General features: G+C 30.1%; 2 protein-coding genes across 2 annotated transcripts; one reads left to right on the top strand and one right to left on the bottom strand.

Moving 5' to 3' along the window:
* Nucleotides 1-4,298: 4,298 nt before the first annotated feature.
* LOC105782095 (DEAD-box ATP-dependent RNA helicase 37) lies at nt 4,299-9,741 on the bottom strand. The gene is made up of 7 exons (XM_012606587.2): nt 9,479-9,741; nt 8,309-9,119; nt 8,144-8,227; nt 7,083-7,325; nt 6,556-6,723; nt 6,286-6,399; nt 4,299-5,271 (listed from the first exon to the last, which is right to left on the bottom strand). The coding sequence occupies exons 2-7, from the start codon at nt 9,035-9,037 to the stop codon at nt 4,798-4,800; spliced, it is 1,812 nt and encodes a 603-aa protein (XP_012462041.1). The 5' UTR covers nt 9,038-9,119; nt 9,479-9,741; the 3' UTR covers nt 4,299-4,797.
* A 5,377-nt stretch (nt 9,742-15,118) lies between these two features.
* On the top strand, nt 15,119-20,067 carry LOC105782100 (serine/threonine-protein phosphatase PP2A-2 catalytic subunit). Its single transcript, XM_012606597.2, has 10 exons — nt 15,119-15,409; nt 16,224-16,280; nt 16,412-16,495; nt 16,837-16,908; nt 17,632-17,703; nt 17,794-17,834; nt 18,236-18,302; nt 19,169-19,360; nt 19,442-19,531; nt 19,593-20,067. The coding sequence occupies exons 1-10, from the start codon at nt 15,320-15,322 to the stop codon at nt 19,764-19,766; spliced, it is 939 nt and encodes a 312-aa protein (XP_012462051.1). The 5' UTR covers nt 15,119-15,319; the 3' UTR covers nt 19,767-20,067.
* Nucleotides 20,068-20,622: the final 555 nt, after the last annotated feature.

Genomic DNA, 20,622 nt, shown 5'->3' with positions numbered 1-20,622 from the left:
TTTATAAATTTATTTTTTCTTAACTTTTAAGTAAAAGAGTTACGTGAAAAAAAAACTACAAAAGACTAAATTACACAATGTGTAAATGTGGAGGGTTAAATTTTGTAGAATCGAGACTAAATTGATACAATGTACAAATGTTGAGCGTTAAAATTACTATTATGTCATTTTGAAAGTTGTCATTGTTAGCCAGCTAGTGACCAAAAATGACAAAATTTAATAATTAGGTGACCAAAAAAGAAATTTACTAATAGTTGAATGACTATTGTTGTAGTTTACCCATACTTTATATGCAAATAAATACTAAAACTACATATGAATTTTAATAGGAAAAGTATCATGGAGGCCACTGTATTAGGAGTCAAATTGCATTTTATCCTCGTTTCTAAAAAAATGGGTAAATTGGCCCTTTTGTTAAAATTTCATTCATTTCTACATTTCAAAATTGATTGTTGTATATTAGCAAGAGGTACATGTGACACGTCACGTGTAACTATCTAATTATTCTATCAGCCATGTCAACTTTTAACAATATAAATGGACGAATTTTTTTAACAAAAATGATTAGTGTACTCTTTAATACATCATATGAGGACTATTTTGCGGAGCAAAATACAATCTAACTCACTTCAATGGTACTTATACCGAACTTTGATTTAATTCAATTTTCACAAATCAAGTAGCATCCTTTTACGCTTATGTATTACGTAATGCATACACAAACAATTATATTAATGCATATGAATGTGAATTAAAATTTTAAAATGTGTATTGTTGAATTAAAATCAAATTTTAACATATACATATGAACCACAATCAAAGTTTTATGTATATAATGGTTCCAATTCAAAGTTACCAAAATTCATGTGTTAATTTGACATTTAGCGTTTTTATAACCGTCAATTAAAAACAAATGAATTTATTTAATTATAATTTTTATTTTAAAGGTAAGCTATATTAGTAGACAACCGACTATGTTTTCTTTTCCTTTTTTGGTCAATCGATTATAAAAAATTACAAAATAGTCATTCAATTTTGTCTTTTTTGGTCACTCGCAATATTGAATTTTGTGGTGTTTCCATTTTTATATTAGACGACCGGTGATCAAAAAAGATAAAATTGAATAGTTCGATGACCATTTTGTAACTTTTTATAGCTGGATGACTATTTTTTAACTTTTCATAGTCGAGTAGCAAAAAAGAAAAAAAAGACTACCATAATTGATTTATTAAAGTAAATTCAATATTTATTTAAAAATAATTTGAAATTTAATATTTTAAATATGTTTATTTTCCTTGACTTGGATTTAGGGTCCACGAAAAATGAATGAACACCGACCAATTTCGATGATATCAAAGTATAATGACCAATTTGGTAATTTCATACAAATTATTAAGCTTTGAAATAAGGGATGAAATTCATAGTTATTTGATAAATGATAAATGGACCGACCTGACACAGAAATAACAATGTACAATTAATACAGAGATTTGGATTGATGGAGACATAATTAAGCTTTGAAACCATATGTAAAATGTTCCCAACACTTTCTCTTTTTATTAAATAATTACGAATTGAGTTCTAACTCGGTTGGTATCGATATTGTTATTTATATAGGAAGATGTAGATTCGAGCGCGTTGAAGTACATTTATTTCCCTATTTAAGAGTTAAAGAGGATTACAGATAATTGTAAACAAATATATTAAAAATTTTAATTATTATCGTTAAAAATATAAGTAAATTCATTTTGATTTTAATGAAGTGAAAATATAATATTTCAAAATTTATTAACAAAATTATAATATAGAAAACATAGAAAATAATACAAAATGAATATTAAGTAAATTCATTTTGATTTCAAAAGTGAAAATAAATAAATAAATAAAACTCTCAAAATATATAATTTTATTTTATAATTAACAGTGTTCATGGGTTGATTTGAATCAGCTTACAATCTTATTTTAAAATAGGTTAGGTTCAACTCGACCTCGATTGTTTTATTGTTTTAAATAATATTTTTATATTAAAATTTATATATCTTTGTAATCAAATTGAAATAAAATATTTTAAGATGTTTTAAATTTAATTTCATACTAAGATGAATTTACTTGAATTTTAAAAATACGTTTATCTTACTTGTGAATGGACTCATTTAAACAATAGGTTATACTTCCAAACCGAAGATACATTTAAGTTTTGAAAAGGTTTGAATATTTGATTAGGCCTAAAAATAGGTTTAACCAAAAATTAGGTTAATTTAATACATGGGTCTAGCTTGAGTTTTCATATTCAAAGCATAAACTTGGTTTGACCGTCTTCAAATTTATAATATGTTACTTTATATATATTATGTAATTTATATTATATGTAAAATAATTATCATAAATTATAATGTAAATATTAAAATTACGTTAAGCTAATTAAATTTAAAATTTTAACAAACATATATATAGTAAAATATACATATAATTACTAAATATTAAATAATAATAATGAACCCCAAGTTTTGATTTATTAATCGATGTTTATCTATCTTAAGAATACTTTGGGCTTGAAATCGATGTACCAAAACAATATATATATATATATATATATAGATGAACCTAAACATATTTGTATTAGTCTTTTACAAATATGAGTAAATTTGGACAAAATTTAAAACATATATTTCGAGTTAATCCGAGAGTGAGTAATTATATATAATATTTGTATCATATATAAACCTAACTCGAATCTAACCCGACCTAACCCACAAACACTTTTACAATTGTATTTAAAATAATTCTCTCTCTAGAAATTTTAATAATTTCATGCTGAATCAAAATATCCCATGTGGATTGGTTTACAACATTGTCTTCTTAGATTATACATGGAAAATGAAAAGTCATACCAACCATAATAAATTACCCATAGATTTTTTGTTCATAAAAGGCTTAATATCTTTTTAGTCCTTGTACTATAGTTAAAATTATCACTCTAATATTTGTACTAACTTTAGTTATAATACAGGTACTGAAAGAGATATTAAGCTTGCGTTAAAACTCTTTTTTGAACAATCTCAAAATAAGTTTTGATTATATATGTTCTTTTTGACACAACGCCTAAAACTAGGCGTAGTCCTTCCCTAACTCATAAATAGGAGGATAATGCGCTTCAACACATTCGAACCCACGTCATCCTGCATTGACAACAATATACATGGTATATGAAATTAAGAACCAATCGACAACTTTCGTTAAAACTTGAAATAAAAAGGAAATCATAAACATTACCATCTCATTTAAATAATACTTTTATTAAACTTAAGTAAATAATTTTTATTTAATTTTTATCTAAACTACTCCTTAATTTTTAACTTTTATTTAAACACGAGTTTATTTAAATAAACCTTTAATAAAATTTAACTTTTCATTTAAATATGTTTATTTAAGTATAAAAAGTGAACGAGACCTTAATATTATTGGTTAAAGTTAAGATGCATTTAAATTCAAGTTTTACTATATATAATTACAATCAATGTTTTCGAATTGAATTAGTTATAGAATTGACTATCTATTTGCTAGTCCGACCAATTTGATTAAAACAACATTAAAAATCTAAAAATAAAAATGTTTAAAAATACGATTCAACCAATTCAATATCGTTCTTTGGATTGATACTCAACTTGGTTCCTCGTCAACTAACCAATTTACTAATAATTACCTAAATTTGAACCTTGACCATCAAGTATAATATAATGGCTTAATATATAAATTGGTATTTAAGTTTGACTTTTTTAAACGTGATATTTATGTTATTTTTGATTTAATGTAATATTATATTTAACAAAAGTTATATATTTTAGTACCTAAAGATAACATTGTTAACTTTTAAAGTTTAATTCAAGTTTAAACTTGATTTGATAAAAATTCATAATTAGCTAATAATATTAACTATTAATTTTCATCAAATCAACCCAAAATCAAATTACCTTTAGATAATTAAAAAGGTCATAATTAAAAATTACACCATTAACTTTAGATACCAAAATATATAACTTTTATCAAATATAAATACCATATTGAATAAAAAAAAAGCCAAATAATATATTAAACCTCGTTTAAGAACGATTATGTCATGTGCCACTTTTGGATTGAAAATTTTCATCCAAGAGGAAAATCAATTGCACGAGTGAAAAAAGAAAACATGAATACAATATGTTTTGTCTTATTCACTTCCCTACAAGGTTTCAATAATACCACTACATGTTTATAACATGTGAAACAACATCAACAAAACATGAAAAGCCTCAAAAGTATGAATGACAAACAAGCTCCATATATATTCTCTGCAAGTCCAATCTTAGAGCCCCCAGATTTCATGTTTTCACAATTATACCATTACAGTACAGTACAGTACAGTACAGCTGATAGTAAACAAGATTTAAACCCCCACCAACCACCACCGCCAGTAGCGGCAGGGGGAGGAAGAGGTATAAGGTAACATAGACAATATGTTGCCTCTCTCCCACAACATATTCTACAGCCCCATTGCATTACCTAACAAAACATAAAGGAGTAAGAAGTGACCCCTATTTTTTGGTTAGAATTTCTTCACCAATGCCTACTAACACAATACACACAACTTCGACTCCTTCGACACCTTGTAAAAACCTTCCTAACGTATAAAACGACAATCACTAATGTTGCTAGCAAAATATAAGTAAAACCCAAGAAAGAAAAAATTGTCCCTATGAAAGAAAGGGAAGCTCTGCTACTATTAGACGCTGAAACTAGTAGAAATAAATGAGTGTGTACTCAATCCCATGCACTGGCAACGTTTGCGCCGTAGCCTCCACCATATCCACCTGAATTGTTGTTGCCTCCACTGTAGTAATCTGAACCACCCCTGTTGTAAGATGAATCCCTTCGAAAGTCACGTCCACCAAATCGGCCTCCTCCTCCTCCAGGACGACGATTCCTCCCTCCGAATGAACGAGCTGCATATCGAGTGAGCCAAGCAGGTACCTCTTGATTCGCTTCTTGCATTAGATCTGCTAATGCCTTTGCCATATTAGTATTGTTCTCATTGAAGAAGGCTGTGGCTAAACCAGTTTTGCCTGCACGCCCTGTACGTCCAATTCGATGAACATAGTCATCGATATCATTAGGAAGGTCAAAGTTCACCACGTGTGCAACGTGAGGAATATCAAGACCACGAGCTGCCACATCAGTTGCTACTAGGATTGGGGTAGCACCGGTTTTAAATGACCGTAATGCTTGTTCTCTTTCCTGCAATGTGCACAATAAATGGGGATCTTAACAAGAGGTAAAGAACTGTGAGGCCAAACAGCCAAAATGATACCTTACAAGAGCAGAAAGAAAATATAAAAAACACGTAGGAGGCAAGGCAGAGAAGAAGACGATAAATGTCAAAGTAAGGACACTGTGATTGATGCAAGAATATTCCAAAGTGAAAACAAAGGCATGGTTAAGTAGAGAATAAAGGAGGTATCCATACTATTTATTTTACAACAAATATTCTTAGACACCTCGCAACGGAAAAATAAATAATAATTTGGAATATAAACCCACATTTATTAGAAATATACCTTCATGTAGAAATCCAACAGCAACCATATGCATACTCGACCCTAATTTGCATTTCAATATATTACTTGAAAGCTAACGTGTTAGTTAATTCTTGGCATCCACTAACAGATATTTTGATGATTAACATCCATTAACAGAGATGACATACAAGTCCAAAGGAAAAAGGATAAAAAGGTTCCACACAAGATCCGTACAGAACAAATATGTAATCAAGTGTGAAATTGGCATATGCTAGAAATTATGCAAAGGATAGAACAGCGACCACTACCAAACCGGTGGATGATTAAGACAATGTGCATAAGAGGAGAAATAACAGCAATATAAACGGGGGATACGGTGACCTCATCCTGCCAGGAGATAAAAGGGAAAACACCAAAAGCACTAACGAAGATTTTGCTAAGAATTATGGTCTAACTCCCAACTAGAAGCTAATAGATTCGCGATAACCTCTTATCTAATGTACCATAAACAAACTGAAACGTATAACAACAGGAAAATTGCATTAAATTGCAAATACCCATCATGTCTGCAGCAACTTCCCTAAATACAAGTATAAAGCTTTACTGGCAAAGAAAGAAGCCAAAACCAAACATTTGAGGGTTTAAATACACTTTTTGTCTAACAACAATTAAATTTATAACAAGTTCCATGCATAAGAAAATACAAAAAGAAAATGAAAATATGTATATTTACCTGCTGGCTTCTATCACCATGAATGGTAGTTGCAGGAAAACCATTCATGCACAGCCAATGTTCAAGTGAATCAGCTCCCTTTTTTGTCTCAACAAAAACTAATGTAAGAGCTTGCTGCAAGATCAAATTATGAAGGTTATCTAATAAGGTACAGTCAAATTCACAAAACCAGAAAAAGACATGATTTAGAAATACAGCTAATCTGTGAGCCATACAGGAATTTCCATCAAGATCCTTAGGATAAAGTACGCAAGTCCAAAAGTTTAGTACCTTGCCCTGGACACCATTTGCTCTCTGAGCATGAAGAAGGTCCATAAGGTGACTTCTTTTGTCTGACTCGTGAACAAATTCTACTCTCTGGACAATCAAATCAGTACTTGATCCAACTCGCCCCACAGCCAAGAAAATATAGTTTGCAAGAAAATCAGAGGCCAGTCTCTGCATGCAACAATATTGAAAGCATAAAAAGTTACCAAAAGACTAGATACGTACACTCAAAATAATATTCAAAGGTAGTACCAATTTTGTTGCAGTTCAAGTGGCAAGAATGCAATGGAGTTTCACTAAATAACTATTTTAGCTGCAGTGCTCTCTTTTACCAATAAAAGAAACTAAAATTCCCGCACAGATAATGTTACAAAGAATAATCTGAAATAATCAGTATTACAATACATATGCATGCCATGTACGAATCTAATAAAGAGCTTCATACTATAGAGAGTACTGCATTGAAAACCGATGAGAAACTGATCGATTATTTAAATTCTAGGAGGGTTCTTTACAAAGACAGGATCAACCTGTATCTCTCTTGGAAAGGTGGCACTGAATAGCATTGTTTGTCTAACACCTGGTGGAGGCATATCCATTTGTTCCACAATCTTTCTTATTTGAGGCTCAAAACCCATGTCCAGCATTCTGTCTGCCTCATCAAGGGCCAAGTACCTGATCATCTGTAGAGAAACTCTAGCCCTCTCTAGCAAATCTACCAATCTTCCAGGAGTTGCTACAAGAATATCAACACCTCTCTCCAGATCCCTCAACTGTCCAAATAGAATGCCATCAACTTAAACTAACACATAAAGTTCACACATACAATTTAAGACAAAAATGATGGCATAGAATCAGCACAGCTCAAAACCATAATGGAGTTTCAAATCTTTTATGCTAGAGATAGCAAAAAGACTTATCAGAGAAAAATTTACAGAACTCGTAAAGAAATATTTTCAAGAAGAGCAGAATAGGCAGTCCCTCAACCATGCACAACACTCCCTCCCCCAAAAAAAAAAAAAAACTGGAAAACAGTTCCTCCTTGGGAGTGTAGAACAAGTCAAAATTGTTATGAAACCTGAAGAACAGTTGCTAGATACCAAATAATTAAGGGTGAATCAATGTTGTCAAGGCACACCAATGCCTATTGGGCCACTCCATAGAATTTGTGCAAATTGGGCCACTCTATAGAATTTGTTATCATAATTATATATGTTAAGCTTATATACATACACATATATACATATTGTGCCTTACTTCACTCAGGCAAGACATTTTTTTTTTTACTCTTGCACCCAAGGTAATATAAGCATTCGAGCAATTAGACTGCACCTTGTGCCCCTGACAACACTGATATTAACATATAAACAATTGAAAACTGAGAGTCTAACACAAAATAAGCTAAAGAAGGTTACTGTTTGCGTCAAGAGCAGATAGTTTCACCTTGACCAGCAAACCTAGAGTGCAATTGTTTTTCTATATAGGGACCGATGCATCAAAACTATAGCACTACTACATTAGGTCAGATTGATATAAAAACAGAATAATGAACCGTAAACTGAAAGGAAAAAGATATGGATAGAAAAATTACCTGTTGATTAATAGGAGCACCACCATAAGCAACAACCACCTTAACACCTGTTTGGTAAGAGAACTTCCTGGCTTCCTCATGTATCTACAATAAACGTCATCAAATATAAATTCCAAGTAGTCAATAGAAGCACATCATTTAAATTGTCAAAAAAATGAAACCCACTTGCATTGACAGCTCCCTGGTAGGAGAGAGAATAAGAGCTAATGGGAAAACTGTACGTGCTCCACGTAATGGTTTTTGTGGAACCTGGCCTCTCATAATTCCACTGATAATAGGAAAACAGAAGGCGGCTGTCTTTCCAGAGCCAGTCTGAGCACATGCCATCAAATCCCGTCCGGCAAGGGCAATGGGGATGGCATGCCGCTGAACAGGTGTCGGCTTCACATACTTGCACCTTCGGATGTTTAGATTCAGAGCATCACCCAAGTCAATCTCAGCAAAGGTATTTACAGGTGGAGGCACATTGTCCCCACTTGTCTCCACGGGAATGTCTTCATAGGCATCAAAGTTAATTGCAGTATTCTCTTGCTCACTAAACGCCTGCTCTGTATCTGCATCATCATTTCCAAATGGATTAACTTCCCTATCCCTCCCACGATCCCAACCACCTCTGCCACCCCACCCACCAAGTCGACCACCACCACCATATCCTGACCGGTTGCCATAATCATTCCTGGGAGCAGCCCAACGAGATCCACCTTGTCCGGGTCGGTCATTACTCGAAGCAGGACCAGTGGAAGTAGGAGCAGGTGGGTCAGCAGAAGGCGGACGATTACGGAGATGTGGAGGAACATAAACAGGTTTGCTATTGCTAGCAGAAGAAGACCCAGAACCTACATTCTCAGCTGCAGAATTTGCAGCCATATCTGCCCATGATGTTCGTGTAGTCATCACAATTCACAAGCACCAAAATCCCAAATTTTTTTAACAAAACCCTTTTTTAGTCAAAATCCACTATGAAAATTCGTCAAACCTGAACAAATCACATAAAAATAAATTACAAAATCCATCAAAACAAATATGATAAATAGCTATCATATCTTACTTCATTACTCACCCAAATGCAGCACGTCCATGTAAAAATAAAAAATAAAACCCCACGCTTTAAAAAAAAAACATAACGATTCATTCAATTGATTTAACAAAAAACAAAGGGTTTCCCCTCTTTCACATAATCAACAAGAAATCCCCAATGAAAATCTATCATCTTTTTTTCAAAGGTAAAGAAACAAAATTGATCTGCTAATACTAAGAACAAACAACAAGGGAAAAAACACCAACAACCCATTAAAGATTCAAATGCATAAATAAATTTAACTAATTTTTACGTACCCAGAAAACGATGAAAACCGGAGAATGATAGAACCCTGAAATTTGTCGTTGAAATAATGAAGATCCAAATAGAGGGGGAAAAATAAAGAAAAAAGAAAGAAACCCTAATGTTATGCAGACACAAAGCTGAGAAGAAGCAATAAAAGATGAAATTTTTATTTTTTATTAAAAAAAAAACCTTCCTTTCTCTCTCTAACCTCTGTATATTTATTATTCGTTTTTTATTCTTTTTTTTCTTTTACTTATCAAAAAAGTTTTCTCTTCTCGCTTTGTTTCTGCATTTGCCTAATTTTCCCCTTCTTTTATTCTTCTATCAGTTTTTTTTTTTTTTTACCAGGTTTTTTTTTAAATTAAAACTGTGAAATTAACTTTTGAAATTTTTTAAATAAATAAATAATTTAGAGATGTCCGTACAAAATTTGCGGCTAAGGGGAATGAGCGGTCTCAAAAACGCACCCAAATTAGGTAACTTACGCCACTGAATTTACTGCGCTGTAAATAAATGGTGAAGTTATGCAATTACCTCATTACTCCCCCAAATTACTAAAAATCATGAATTTAAGATAATTTATTTTTGAGAGTTCAAATTAAGCCCGGATATTTTAGGAACGAGAGCTTATTATAGTTATGATCTTTTTTAAATCAACGGTTGTGGTTAAAAAACAGAAATGAGGAGACTTGAGTCATTTGATCAAGCCACTTTAGAAATCAATAAATTATGTTGGGGACTTGGAACCTATTAAATCAGCTACTGGAAATGTTATTTTTCTCTAGATATCAGTTTCCCCTTCTTTAGTATTGAAATCAATAAATTATGTTGGGGACTTGGAACCTATTAAATCAGCTACCGAAAATGTTATTTTTCTCTAGATATCAGTTTCTCCTTCTTTAGTATTGAAATCGGTTAAATTGATTAAAAGGTAAACTCGCGTTTTTAAATACAAATCCTATGTAGCATAATCAACGAAAGATCTCATGATCTCCCACTATATTGGGACCATTAAATAGATGCCACCATTAAAATATTTTATCAAACTCTCTAACTTAAAATTTGAGATTTTGTCATTATATTTAAATAAAATAAATTTTAAATATTTTGTTATTAAAATTGTTAATTTAGCCTATTGATTAAGTTGTTCTTATATGATTTGTTATATTATTTATAAATAATAAATATATTAAGTCAAAAAATTGTCAAAAATAGTAATGGTGTTAACAATTAAATTAAGATTTTCAATTAAAAATATTAAAATTTTAACTTTAACTTTTTAAATATTAAAATTAAATCTCAATTTTTATTAAAGTGAAAAAAATTCAAAGTTATGATTAAGAATAAATTAAAAATAATTAAGAAAATAATAGTCCTTAAATACTAGTCCTTAGTCCTTAATGGAGAAGTTGTTTCAAATAGTCAATCACATCATTCTTTTTTCTTTTTCTTGACATCTCTTTGCTTTCTACAAAAGTTAAAAGCAAGCAAATTTTATGCAAGAAAAAGAATCATTCCAATATATATATATATATATATAAAAGAGTTGTTGATGTGCTTGAAAATGAATTTGGGTAAACAATAAGACCGTTTAAGAAATTAGTTGGGTTTTGGGTAATATTTTTTTGCTCGGGCTCGGTCCAAATTTACAATAAAAAATTGTTGTTGTTTTCTCACTTTTTACCACTGTTTTGTTACATTTTCATTATTATGTTATTACTATTTTGTTGTTAATGTTTAGATATTGTATAACACTTGTTTTATTATTAAATTTGCTAGTATTTTAAAGGTATTTGCTTGATAAGTTGTACTTATTTTAGTGTTATTTAAATATAAATACTTTTTAAATTTATTTTCAATTTGTTGGGAAATATTTATTTTAATATTTTTAGTATACTTGGTGTATTGTATTGTTTTTTTAAATTTTCTTATATAAAAAATAAAAAATAAAAAAATTAATACGAGCAGGCCGGACTAAGTCTGAACTTTAGAATTTTTATCCGAGTCGAATTTGGACAAAAATTTAAACCCATTTTTTGGCCCAAACTATCAAACGGATTTAAAATTTTATTAGAACCCGGCTTAAGGCCATGAACAATCAAATATATATATATATATATATATATAGTTTTGTAAGATTGTGTTTAAATTTAAACTTATAAAATTTAAATATTTTAAAAGTCAACCTTTTAAAATGTGTGTATTTTTACTTGTGTAATATTCAAAAGCATCTTAAATATTATCTATTACAATCAAATCCATAAAATCTTGAAATTATTTATTAAGACAATTTCATGGTATTGGGTTAAAAATATGTTAGAAAAACTGTTTGTGAATAATTTGTTATAGTTGTAACAATCTCATTTATATTCCTCAAAACAAAAATCCATTTTATATATATATAAAATCAGTTTAACTCTAAAATTTGTTTAATTAACAATTAATCCATTGCATTTTTCATAAATTAAAGTAATATTAAAAAAATATTCCATATGTTATAGATGTTTATATAAATTACATCCTCTATTAATTATATTTAACATGTCGAAATAATGACGATTGAGTTATAGTTTAGTTGAGATTATTATTAATGTAATTAGGGACCAGATTATAAAAGAATTTTGGGGTTGATATTAAGTTGTATATTTTTATGAGAGCTAAAATGTAATTTCACAATTTTAACAGCTTATATCTTTATAATTTTCAAAGATTAAAACAAATTTTTATGTTTTTGGAGGGGTTAAAGTGTAATTTTACTTTTTATTAAATTAAAATCTTGTAAATTTTAAAGGGCCAAAAGCAATTTCGTACATTTTAAGGGGCTAGGGTCACTGCCCCTAATTATAACTACTAGAAACACATGAATTCGAGCGTACTTAAGCACGGTTTTCTTCCATTTTAAATGTCGGGATGGGTTATGAGTAGAAGTAAATGATTTATAAAAAATAAAAATAATGTTGTTGATATAATTGGTAATGGTGGATGCTTGCCCGATTAAAATGCTTATATCAATTGTACCCAATAAAATATTATATACAAATTTTATATAAATAACAAGTAAATCGAAGCCAATGATTTGAATATAACATCATGACTTCGAACTAGACATGTTCATGGATCAAACAGTTCATTCGACTTGTTAGGTTCGATCCAATTTGGGTTGAATTTTGATAAGATTTTTATGTTTCAGTCTAGCCTAAGTCAAATTTAATTTCAACAATTGTTTTTTTTAATTTAAATTTACTTATAAATATATACAACATTAATATAAAAATGTATTTTTAATATTTTATTAGATTATGAATAATGAAACAAGTATTTTGGGCGGGTTGAATAGAAAATGAGTTTGGGCTTGAATTTTTTAGAATCAAGCCACAACCCGACTTGACTTAGCTCATGGATAGGTCAATTTGAACATAATCACCCACTATAGAATTCATATATCGTTGGCAACATTATTACAAAGTAACTTTACCATTGTAGTTCTTTTATATCATTATATTGCTTGTTCGTGGTCTGAGCTTAGGCTTAAACTTTTCAACCTTATATCGGTTCGATTTATTGTTTAAAAATAATAATATATTGAATGTGTTTTTAGTATTATTTTTCTTTGTCATCTAAAAAATAGTTAATATGTAGTTTGCCCCTTAAACTTGTCCAAAAATACTTAGTTGGTACTTAAACTTGTATTCTGTCACCTAGATTGGTACATCCACACTAACACCGTTAGTTTGTGCTGATGTAACACTAATGGCCAATCTAATGATGACATGTGGCAACCTCTCAGTATGACACATTGTGGACATGAATTAAATTAAAAACTTTAAATATATATATATTTTTAGACAAATTCATGTATCATTTAGGTACTTTTTGATAAGTTCGGGGGACAAACTATATATTAACCTTTAAAAAGTTAATGTTGTTAACGAATTGGGACAATATGTTGTGTGTGAAAATTTTCAAATTCAGGTACCAATTAAGTACAAAAATTCAGGTATCAACTAAGAGTTTTTAGACAAGTTTAATGAGCAAACTACATATTGACCCTCTAAAAATACAAAAAAATAAATATAAACTATAAGTTTTATATCATAAAAATATTAACCAAAACATTTTTAAAAAGTGTTTTAAAATCGAAAAGAGTTATAAATTGAGAGAGGGGGATTACACCAATAAGGCTTAAATTATACAAAATATCACTAAACTATTAATAAGTTTATGTTTTGGTCACTAAACTTCAAAAATTTATTTAATGGTCACATAACTATTGAAAAGTTTTTATTTAAGTCACTGGATTGTTAAAATCGTTGATGTATAGTCTTCTCCATTTGTAACGCGGTGCCTACAAGAATTGAAAGCTCTCTTTCCCCTTCTCTTCTATGGTTCAGTTTTTCAATAGAACAACTTTTACTGTCACAAATTTACGAGCCAAAATCCAAGCAACTTTTTTATTTGATCTCCAACATTGACTATCAGATCAACTTTGATCTAAGGTATGTTCTTCTACTCATTGATGAGTACTAATCCACAATATCGATTATGAAATTGATGCTTGAAGCTTGCGAGCCTTTAAAAAAAAAAATTAACAGCCCAATGACTTATAGTAACTTTTGTTTACTGTAGGTTACATTTTAGTCACTTATGTTTGCAATTTTACATTTTAGTCACATACGTTAACGTGTTGTAATATTTTGGTCACTGAATCGTTAATTGCCGTTAACGTTGTAACGGTAAACTGACGTGACACTTTAAATCATCATTTCAAACAAAAAATTTAAGTTAAATTATACAATTGGTCCTCATATTTTTTCGCTTTGAGCAATTTAATTTTTTCTTTTACGTTATTTTAACTTCATTTTTTTCTTTATTTTACATCCTCTTCTGCTTCTCTCTCTGTTTTTCTCCCTTCTCCATCTCTTTTAACGTAGTTTTTCTATGTTTTTTATTTGTTAAAACTTTTTTATGTTTATGAAAAAAAGAAAAGGCGATAGTTGAAACCAATTTGGATCTCTCAATAACCTAGTCTTTGGTGAGCAAAATTTATGTTTCTGTAGTGAAGAATATAAGAAGAGAGAAAAATAAAGGGGAAGAAGAAAAGGAAAATAAAGAAACAAAAAGAAAAAAATTAAATTGTTCAAAAAATGTTTACGGACTAGTTTTAACAATTGAAAAACTACGTTAAAAGAAATGAAGAAAGGAGGAAAACAGAGGGAGAAAGAGAAGAGAGTGGAAAATAAAGAAAAAAATTGAAAGTTCAAAGAACATAAAAGAAAAAAATTTAAACTGTTCAGAATGAAAAAAATATAGGGACAAATTGTATAAATTAATCTAAAATTTTCGTTTGAAATGATGATTTAACTTGCCAGATCAGCTTACCGTTACACCTTTAACGACAATTAACACTCAGTGACTAAAATATTATAACACGATAACGTGAGTATAATATAACATTTCAAACGTAAGTGACAAAAGTAACTGTTTTAATAGTTTACCAAACAATAATTCAAATCTAGCTCTTTTTTAGTCATAACTTCAATGCATTTAAAATTAGGTGGCATATGAAATTGCTGGTTGGACTGAATTTTTACATATAAAAAGATCACATAAAATTTCTTAACAGAATAAGCGGAATTTGTTATTCGTTGGACTGAATTTTTAAGGTATCTAAAAGTAGAGAAATCATTAATGATCAAATTAATTGTAGAAATCAATTTTTTTTTACAAATTGAAATCTGCACAATTTGATCTCATTTTTCTTTCTAAGAAAAAAATTCAGGTTATATTTTTCTTTTGAATTAATAAGTTTGAGAAAACTTTGGGAATCTAAGGTTAAAGAATAATTAAAAGAAATGGAATCTTCGGTGGGTTTGAATTCACATGATAATTTGGATAAACAGATTTCTCAGCTGATGCAGTGTAAGCCCTTATCGGAGCAAGAGGTATTTTTATTTTTCATTCTATAATGGAATGAATCTATTTTAGAATTGATTTATTTACTTATTGATCTGTGGATTTTTCTTTTCAATTGATCAATTTTTTTGTTGTTGTGATTTTTCTATATATTTGGTTAAATTTATTTTATCTGCTAGAGGGAAAAAAAAAGAAGCAGATGTTTGTGGAATCAAATTTCTAATTTTATTTCTTCTTTTTTCTGATGTTTGATGAAAAGCTATTTATTCTCAACAGTTTCGGCGAGAAGACAAATTCGAATCTTGGAAATGTATTAATTTAAACATTCTCAAGCAATTGATGTTTTTTCCAAGGAAATAAATACATTGATTATTGTCAATATGAATTCGTACAATTAGGCTCAAATCTCATCATTATTTGGTGACGAGTGATTTGCAAGTATCACTTTTAACTTTTTGCGAGGTAGATGATATGCTAATGAGTATATGAACCATTTAGAATCGCCTATATCATGTGATGATGTGGTTACGCTTTATCTTCTTTAATATTCTAGGCAATGATATATAATCACTATTTTTAAAGTTTATTAAAGAATGCAATTTAGTTTTCAAGTATAACCTTTTTTTCCCTCTTTTGTTCTAAATTTCTTTTATCTTTTCAAAACTATCAACTTTATTCACTTGGATGAGTTTTCCTTTTCCTTTTTTTTCTTTACTTTACCTCTTCCTATTGCTAATTCTTTTAACAATCTTTATACATGTTAATATGTTTATTTATGGCTTACCCCTTTTTTTCTCTTTTGTAAAGTTATCTTATTGTGATTTTCTGTGTGTTTTAAATTAGATTAAGCTGCTATGTGACAAGGCTAAGGAGATATTAAGGGATGAAAGCAATGTCCAGGTGTATCTACTTCTTGATTAAGTTTAAGTTTTAAGTGTTACTAACAGAGCTCTTAAACTGTTTGAATAAATGCATGAATGGTGGACTTATTATGACTTGATTTTTTTTTTCTTGGTGGGTGTAACACACAGCCTGTTAAAAGCCCTGTTACAATATGTGGTGATATTCATGGACAGTTTCATGATCTTGCAGAGCTTTTTCGAATTGGAGGGAAGGTGGTTTTTCCTGATTGAGGCTACTGATTTGTGTTTCAGATATACTAATTGTTATGTAGTGATTTGGTCTTGTCTAGCATTCATACATGGCGATAAAACCCTTCATGCATATCTAATTATATTCCTGCTCTATAAAGTTTTCATTACTTTTGTGTATGGTATTAGGCTATTCACTTGAACACTGATGCATGTAATGTACAATGGCTTTTAGTGTATTGACTTTACTTGTTCATCAATTAAACTTATACGTTTCTTAACTTTCCTCCTTGTCCTATTCTTTTAGCTATGTTTCATTGTTACCTTTTTTTTTTAACATTTTTTGGTTTAAACTTTATGGCCAGTGTCCAGATACAAATTACTTGTTCATGGGAGATTATGTTGACCGAGGTTACTATTCAGTTGAAACTGTAACAGTAAGTATGAGTTACTGTCTCCAGTTTCCAGCTTTTGATTTGTTTTTCTTTTTTAGCTAGTGATGATCTGTATTAAGAACCTACATTATCTCTGTTGATTTATGTTTCGTAGTGATTTTGGAACAAACATGATGTTAAATACATACCACCTCCTAAAATAATGAAATTATAAGGTAAAAGTACTATAGAGGCTCTTGTACTAGTAGTTGAATTGTATTTTGCCCCCTCTACTTAAAATGGGCAAATTAGTCCATGTACGTTAGATCAAAGAGCAAACTGGTCCTCCTGTTAAAAATTTCATCCATTACTTCTGTTATAAACTAGTCCCTGTACGTTAGAATGAGATACATGTGGCACGCCACGTGAACCTATTTGGTTATTTTGTCAATTACGCCAATTTTTAATAGTAGAAATGGATGAAATTTTTAATAGTAAGGACCAATTTGCTCATTTTTTGAGTAATGAGGATAAATGCAATCTGCTTTCCAATACAAGGGCCTCCATGATACTTTTACCGAATTATAATCTACGAACAGATTTTTCCTTTTTCTGTAACCATAATCAATCTGGATAACATAAGGTGGAGTCTTAAACATAGTTTTTGTAATTATGGTGATTGTTCATTCTGTGAATTATTTTGTGCAGAAGCTTAATTCATTGCAGTTAATTGGGCAGTGCCGAGGTTTTAACTTAATAATTTGTTTGTGATTGACTTTTATTCAGCTCTTGGTAGCCATCAAAGCGCGTTACCCTCAACGGATTACGATTCTAAGGGGAAATCACGAGAGCCGTCAGGTTTACTATGTTTCAAATCCTAAGATTACGTTATTACATATACTTAACTGGTTTATTTCCTGTTAATGGTTTTTATGTTTAAAAGTGCAGATTACTCAAGTGTATGGCTTTTATGATGAATGTCTAAGGAAGTGAGTATCTTAGAATCTTGCTATATATATATATATATATTCTTTTAAAGTTTATTAAGCTTAAGGCCCAATTTGGCTACTTGGGAGGTAACCTGGTTATATTTGTTGGTTCATGTGCAGCTTTCATGTGTATATATGCATACATACACGTGTGTGTGTATATATACCTGGTTTCTATAGTTTATTAAGCTTAAGGCCCAATTTGGCTGCTTGGGAGGTAACCTGGTTATATTTGTTGGTTCATGTGCAGCTTTCATGAATATATATGCATACATACACTGATACACGTGTGTGTATATATATATAAGCTTGTTTTGCAGTGAAGTTACTTAACATTAAAGGGTTCTTAAGTTTTCTATGCTAGATGGCAAGATTCACTATATTTTTTATTTTGATTGCAGATATGGGACTGCAAATGTTTGGAAGACTTTCACTGATCTATTTGATTATTTTCCATTAACAGCATTGGTTAGTATTTTTATTATGGGTAAACTTTATTGGTAGTCACCTTACTATTAGTAATTTCTTTTATGGTCACCCAATTATGAAGAGTTACAAAATAGTCACCCAACTATTAAACTTTTTCTTTGTCACCCAACTATTTGAATTTTTCTGTTTTAGTCACTAGCCATTAAATTGCTAATAGAAAGATAACTTGGCAGCTTATAAAATTGGCATAATAATAATTTTAACCTCAGCATTTATACATTGTGTCAATTTAGTCTTGATTTTAAAAAATTAACCCTTAACATTTACATATTGTGTAATTTGTTTTTTTTCAATTTTACTTTTATTTGTGATATTGAGGGTTAATTTTAAAAGAATGAGAAAAGATGAAAATTATTATCTTGGGTTTTCAACTCTTTCCAATTTTTGTATATTTTCACCAAATTTAGTTGATAGATTTTTTTATTTTTATTTTAGCTTTTTAGGTGAAAGGGTTCCAAAGAAAAGCAAATTTAAGAAAAGACAAATTACACAATAGGTAAACATTAAGGATTAAATTTTTTAGAATCAAGACTAAATTGACATAATATATAAATGTTGAGGGTTAAATTTGCTATTATGCTAATTTTAAAAGCTGCCACGTCATCTTTCCATCAGCCATTTAACAACCGATGACCAAGAAAAAAAAATGAATAGTTGGGTGACTACAAGTGTAGTTTACCCTTTTATTATTTATCAATTGATGTTGACCTGAAATTAAAACATTTGTTAGTTTATGACTCCTAAAAATCAATCATAGGCAAATGTGTTCTTTTTTTTCTTTTTGTTATGTTTGCATTTGGTCATTGTTAATGGCTCTTAGCTGCAGAGTTTCTGGTTTATTGAAGGTGGAATCTGAAATTTTCTGTCTCCATGGTGGGTTATCCCCAGCAATTGAAACCTTGGACAACATACGTAATTTCGACCGTGTTCAAGAGGTTCCTCATGAAGGTCCCATGTGTGATTTATTGTGGTCCGACCCCGATGATCGTTGCGGTTGGGGTATTTCTCCAAGGGGTGCCGGATATACCTTTGGCCAAGTATTACTATTCATTTCTTTTTCTTTTTTCTTTTTGCATCTTTGGTGTGTGCTATATATATAACTTTTATGGCACTTACAGGACATATCTGAGCAATTTAACCACAAAAACAGTTTGAAACTCATTGCTAGAGCTCATCAACTGGTGATGGAAGGGTTCAACTGGGGTCATGTAAGTACTTCCTCTTTTTTAAGAGACGAGATTCCTGTAATTCATATCGTTGCTTTGGCAGGAACAAAACGTTGTTACCATATTCAGCGCACCAAATTATTGTTATCGATGCGGAAACATGGCTTCCATCTTGGAAGTTGATGATTGCAAGGCTCATACATTCATTCAGTTTGAGCCAGCTCCTAGGAGAGGAGAGCCCGATGTGACTCGGAGGACACCTGAATACTTCCTGTAAAAAGGAAGCGGCATGGACTTGATGAGCCTCCGATGGTCAGTGCCCGTCAACGGTGGTTGTTCCGTGGCAGCGAGCTTGTATGTGGCTGATTAGAGACATTATGTGGGGAGATGCACCATTTCTAGCAGATAATGTGAGACTATTATTTATTTTCCTTCATTTTTGTTTCCTTTCATGTGGAGGGATGTTGAGAACATTTTCTTTATAATTGATGTTTACTACATTTTCGTAATTTTTTCTTCAATTATAAAGGTTTTAAGGTGTCTGTGGGCAATTTTATTTAGGGGTCGAGATAAAATTATAAAATTTTGGAGGGACTAAGGACCCAATGTTAATTTTTCGTTAGAATACTTAAATTATATTGCTTATATTTTTAGAGGTGCCAAAAATAGAAAATTTCTATTTATTCAAAAGCAAAAAAACTTAATATAAATTATTTATATTTTTGGGAGAGGCTAAAAGAAAATTTTCCCAAGACCCTTGCTTGTCCCTGGTTTGGCCACTATAAGGTGTGTAATCATGCCACTCACTATGAAAGGTTTCGTAATACAATTTTTATCATTGTCTGTAAAGCTTCAAGTTGTAGGTATTTTATTTTCGTTAACGTTTTATTTTTTCTATTATTTACGTTGTGTAAAAGAGTTTTTGACAATTAAATCTCGAGGATTTAATTCAATTTTCATAAATTACTAAAATCAGTTTTGTATTTACATAATGCAATGTTCATATATAAACAAATAAATTTATCCAACTTTAAAATAAATGAATGTATATATTTATTTTTAAATGTATATAATTAAATTAAATTTGAAATGTAACGTGCACAATTGAATAAAATAAAATTTTAAACTATATA

Source organism: Gossypium raimondii, chromosome 13 (assembly GCF_025698545.1).
Source record: "Gossypium raimondii isolate GPD5lz chromosome 13, ASM2569854v1, whole genome shotgun sequence".
Lineage (NCBI taxonomy): Eukaryota > Viridiplantae > Streptophyta > Magnoliopsida > Malvales > Malvaceae > Gossypium > Gossypium raimondii.
The sequence above is the reverse complement of the archived record's forward strand: the minus strand, read 5'-3'. Positions and strand labels throughout refer to the sequence as shown.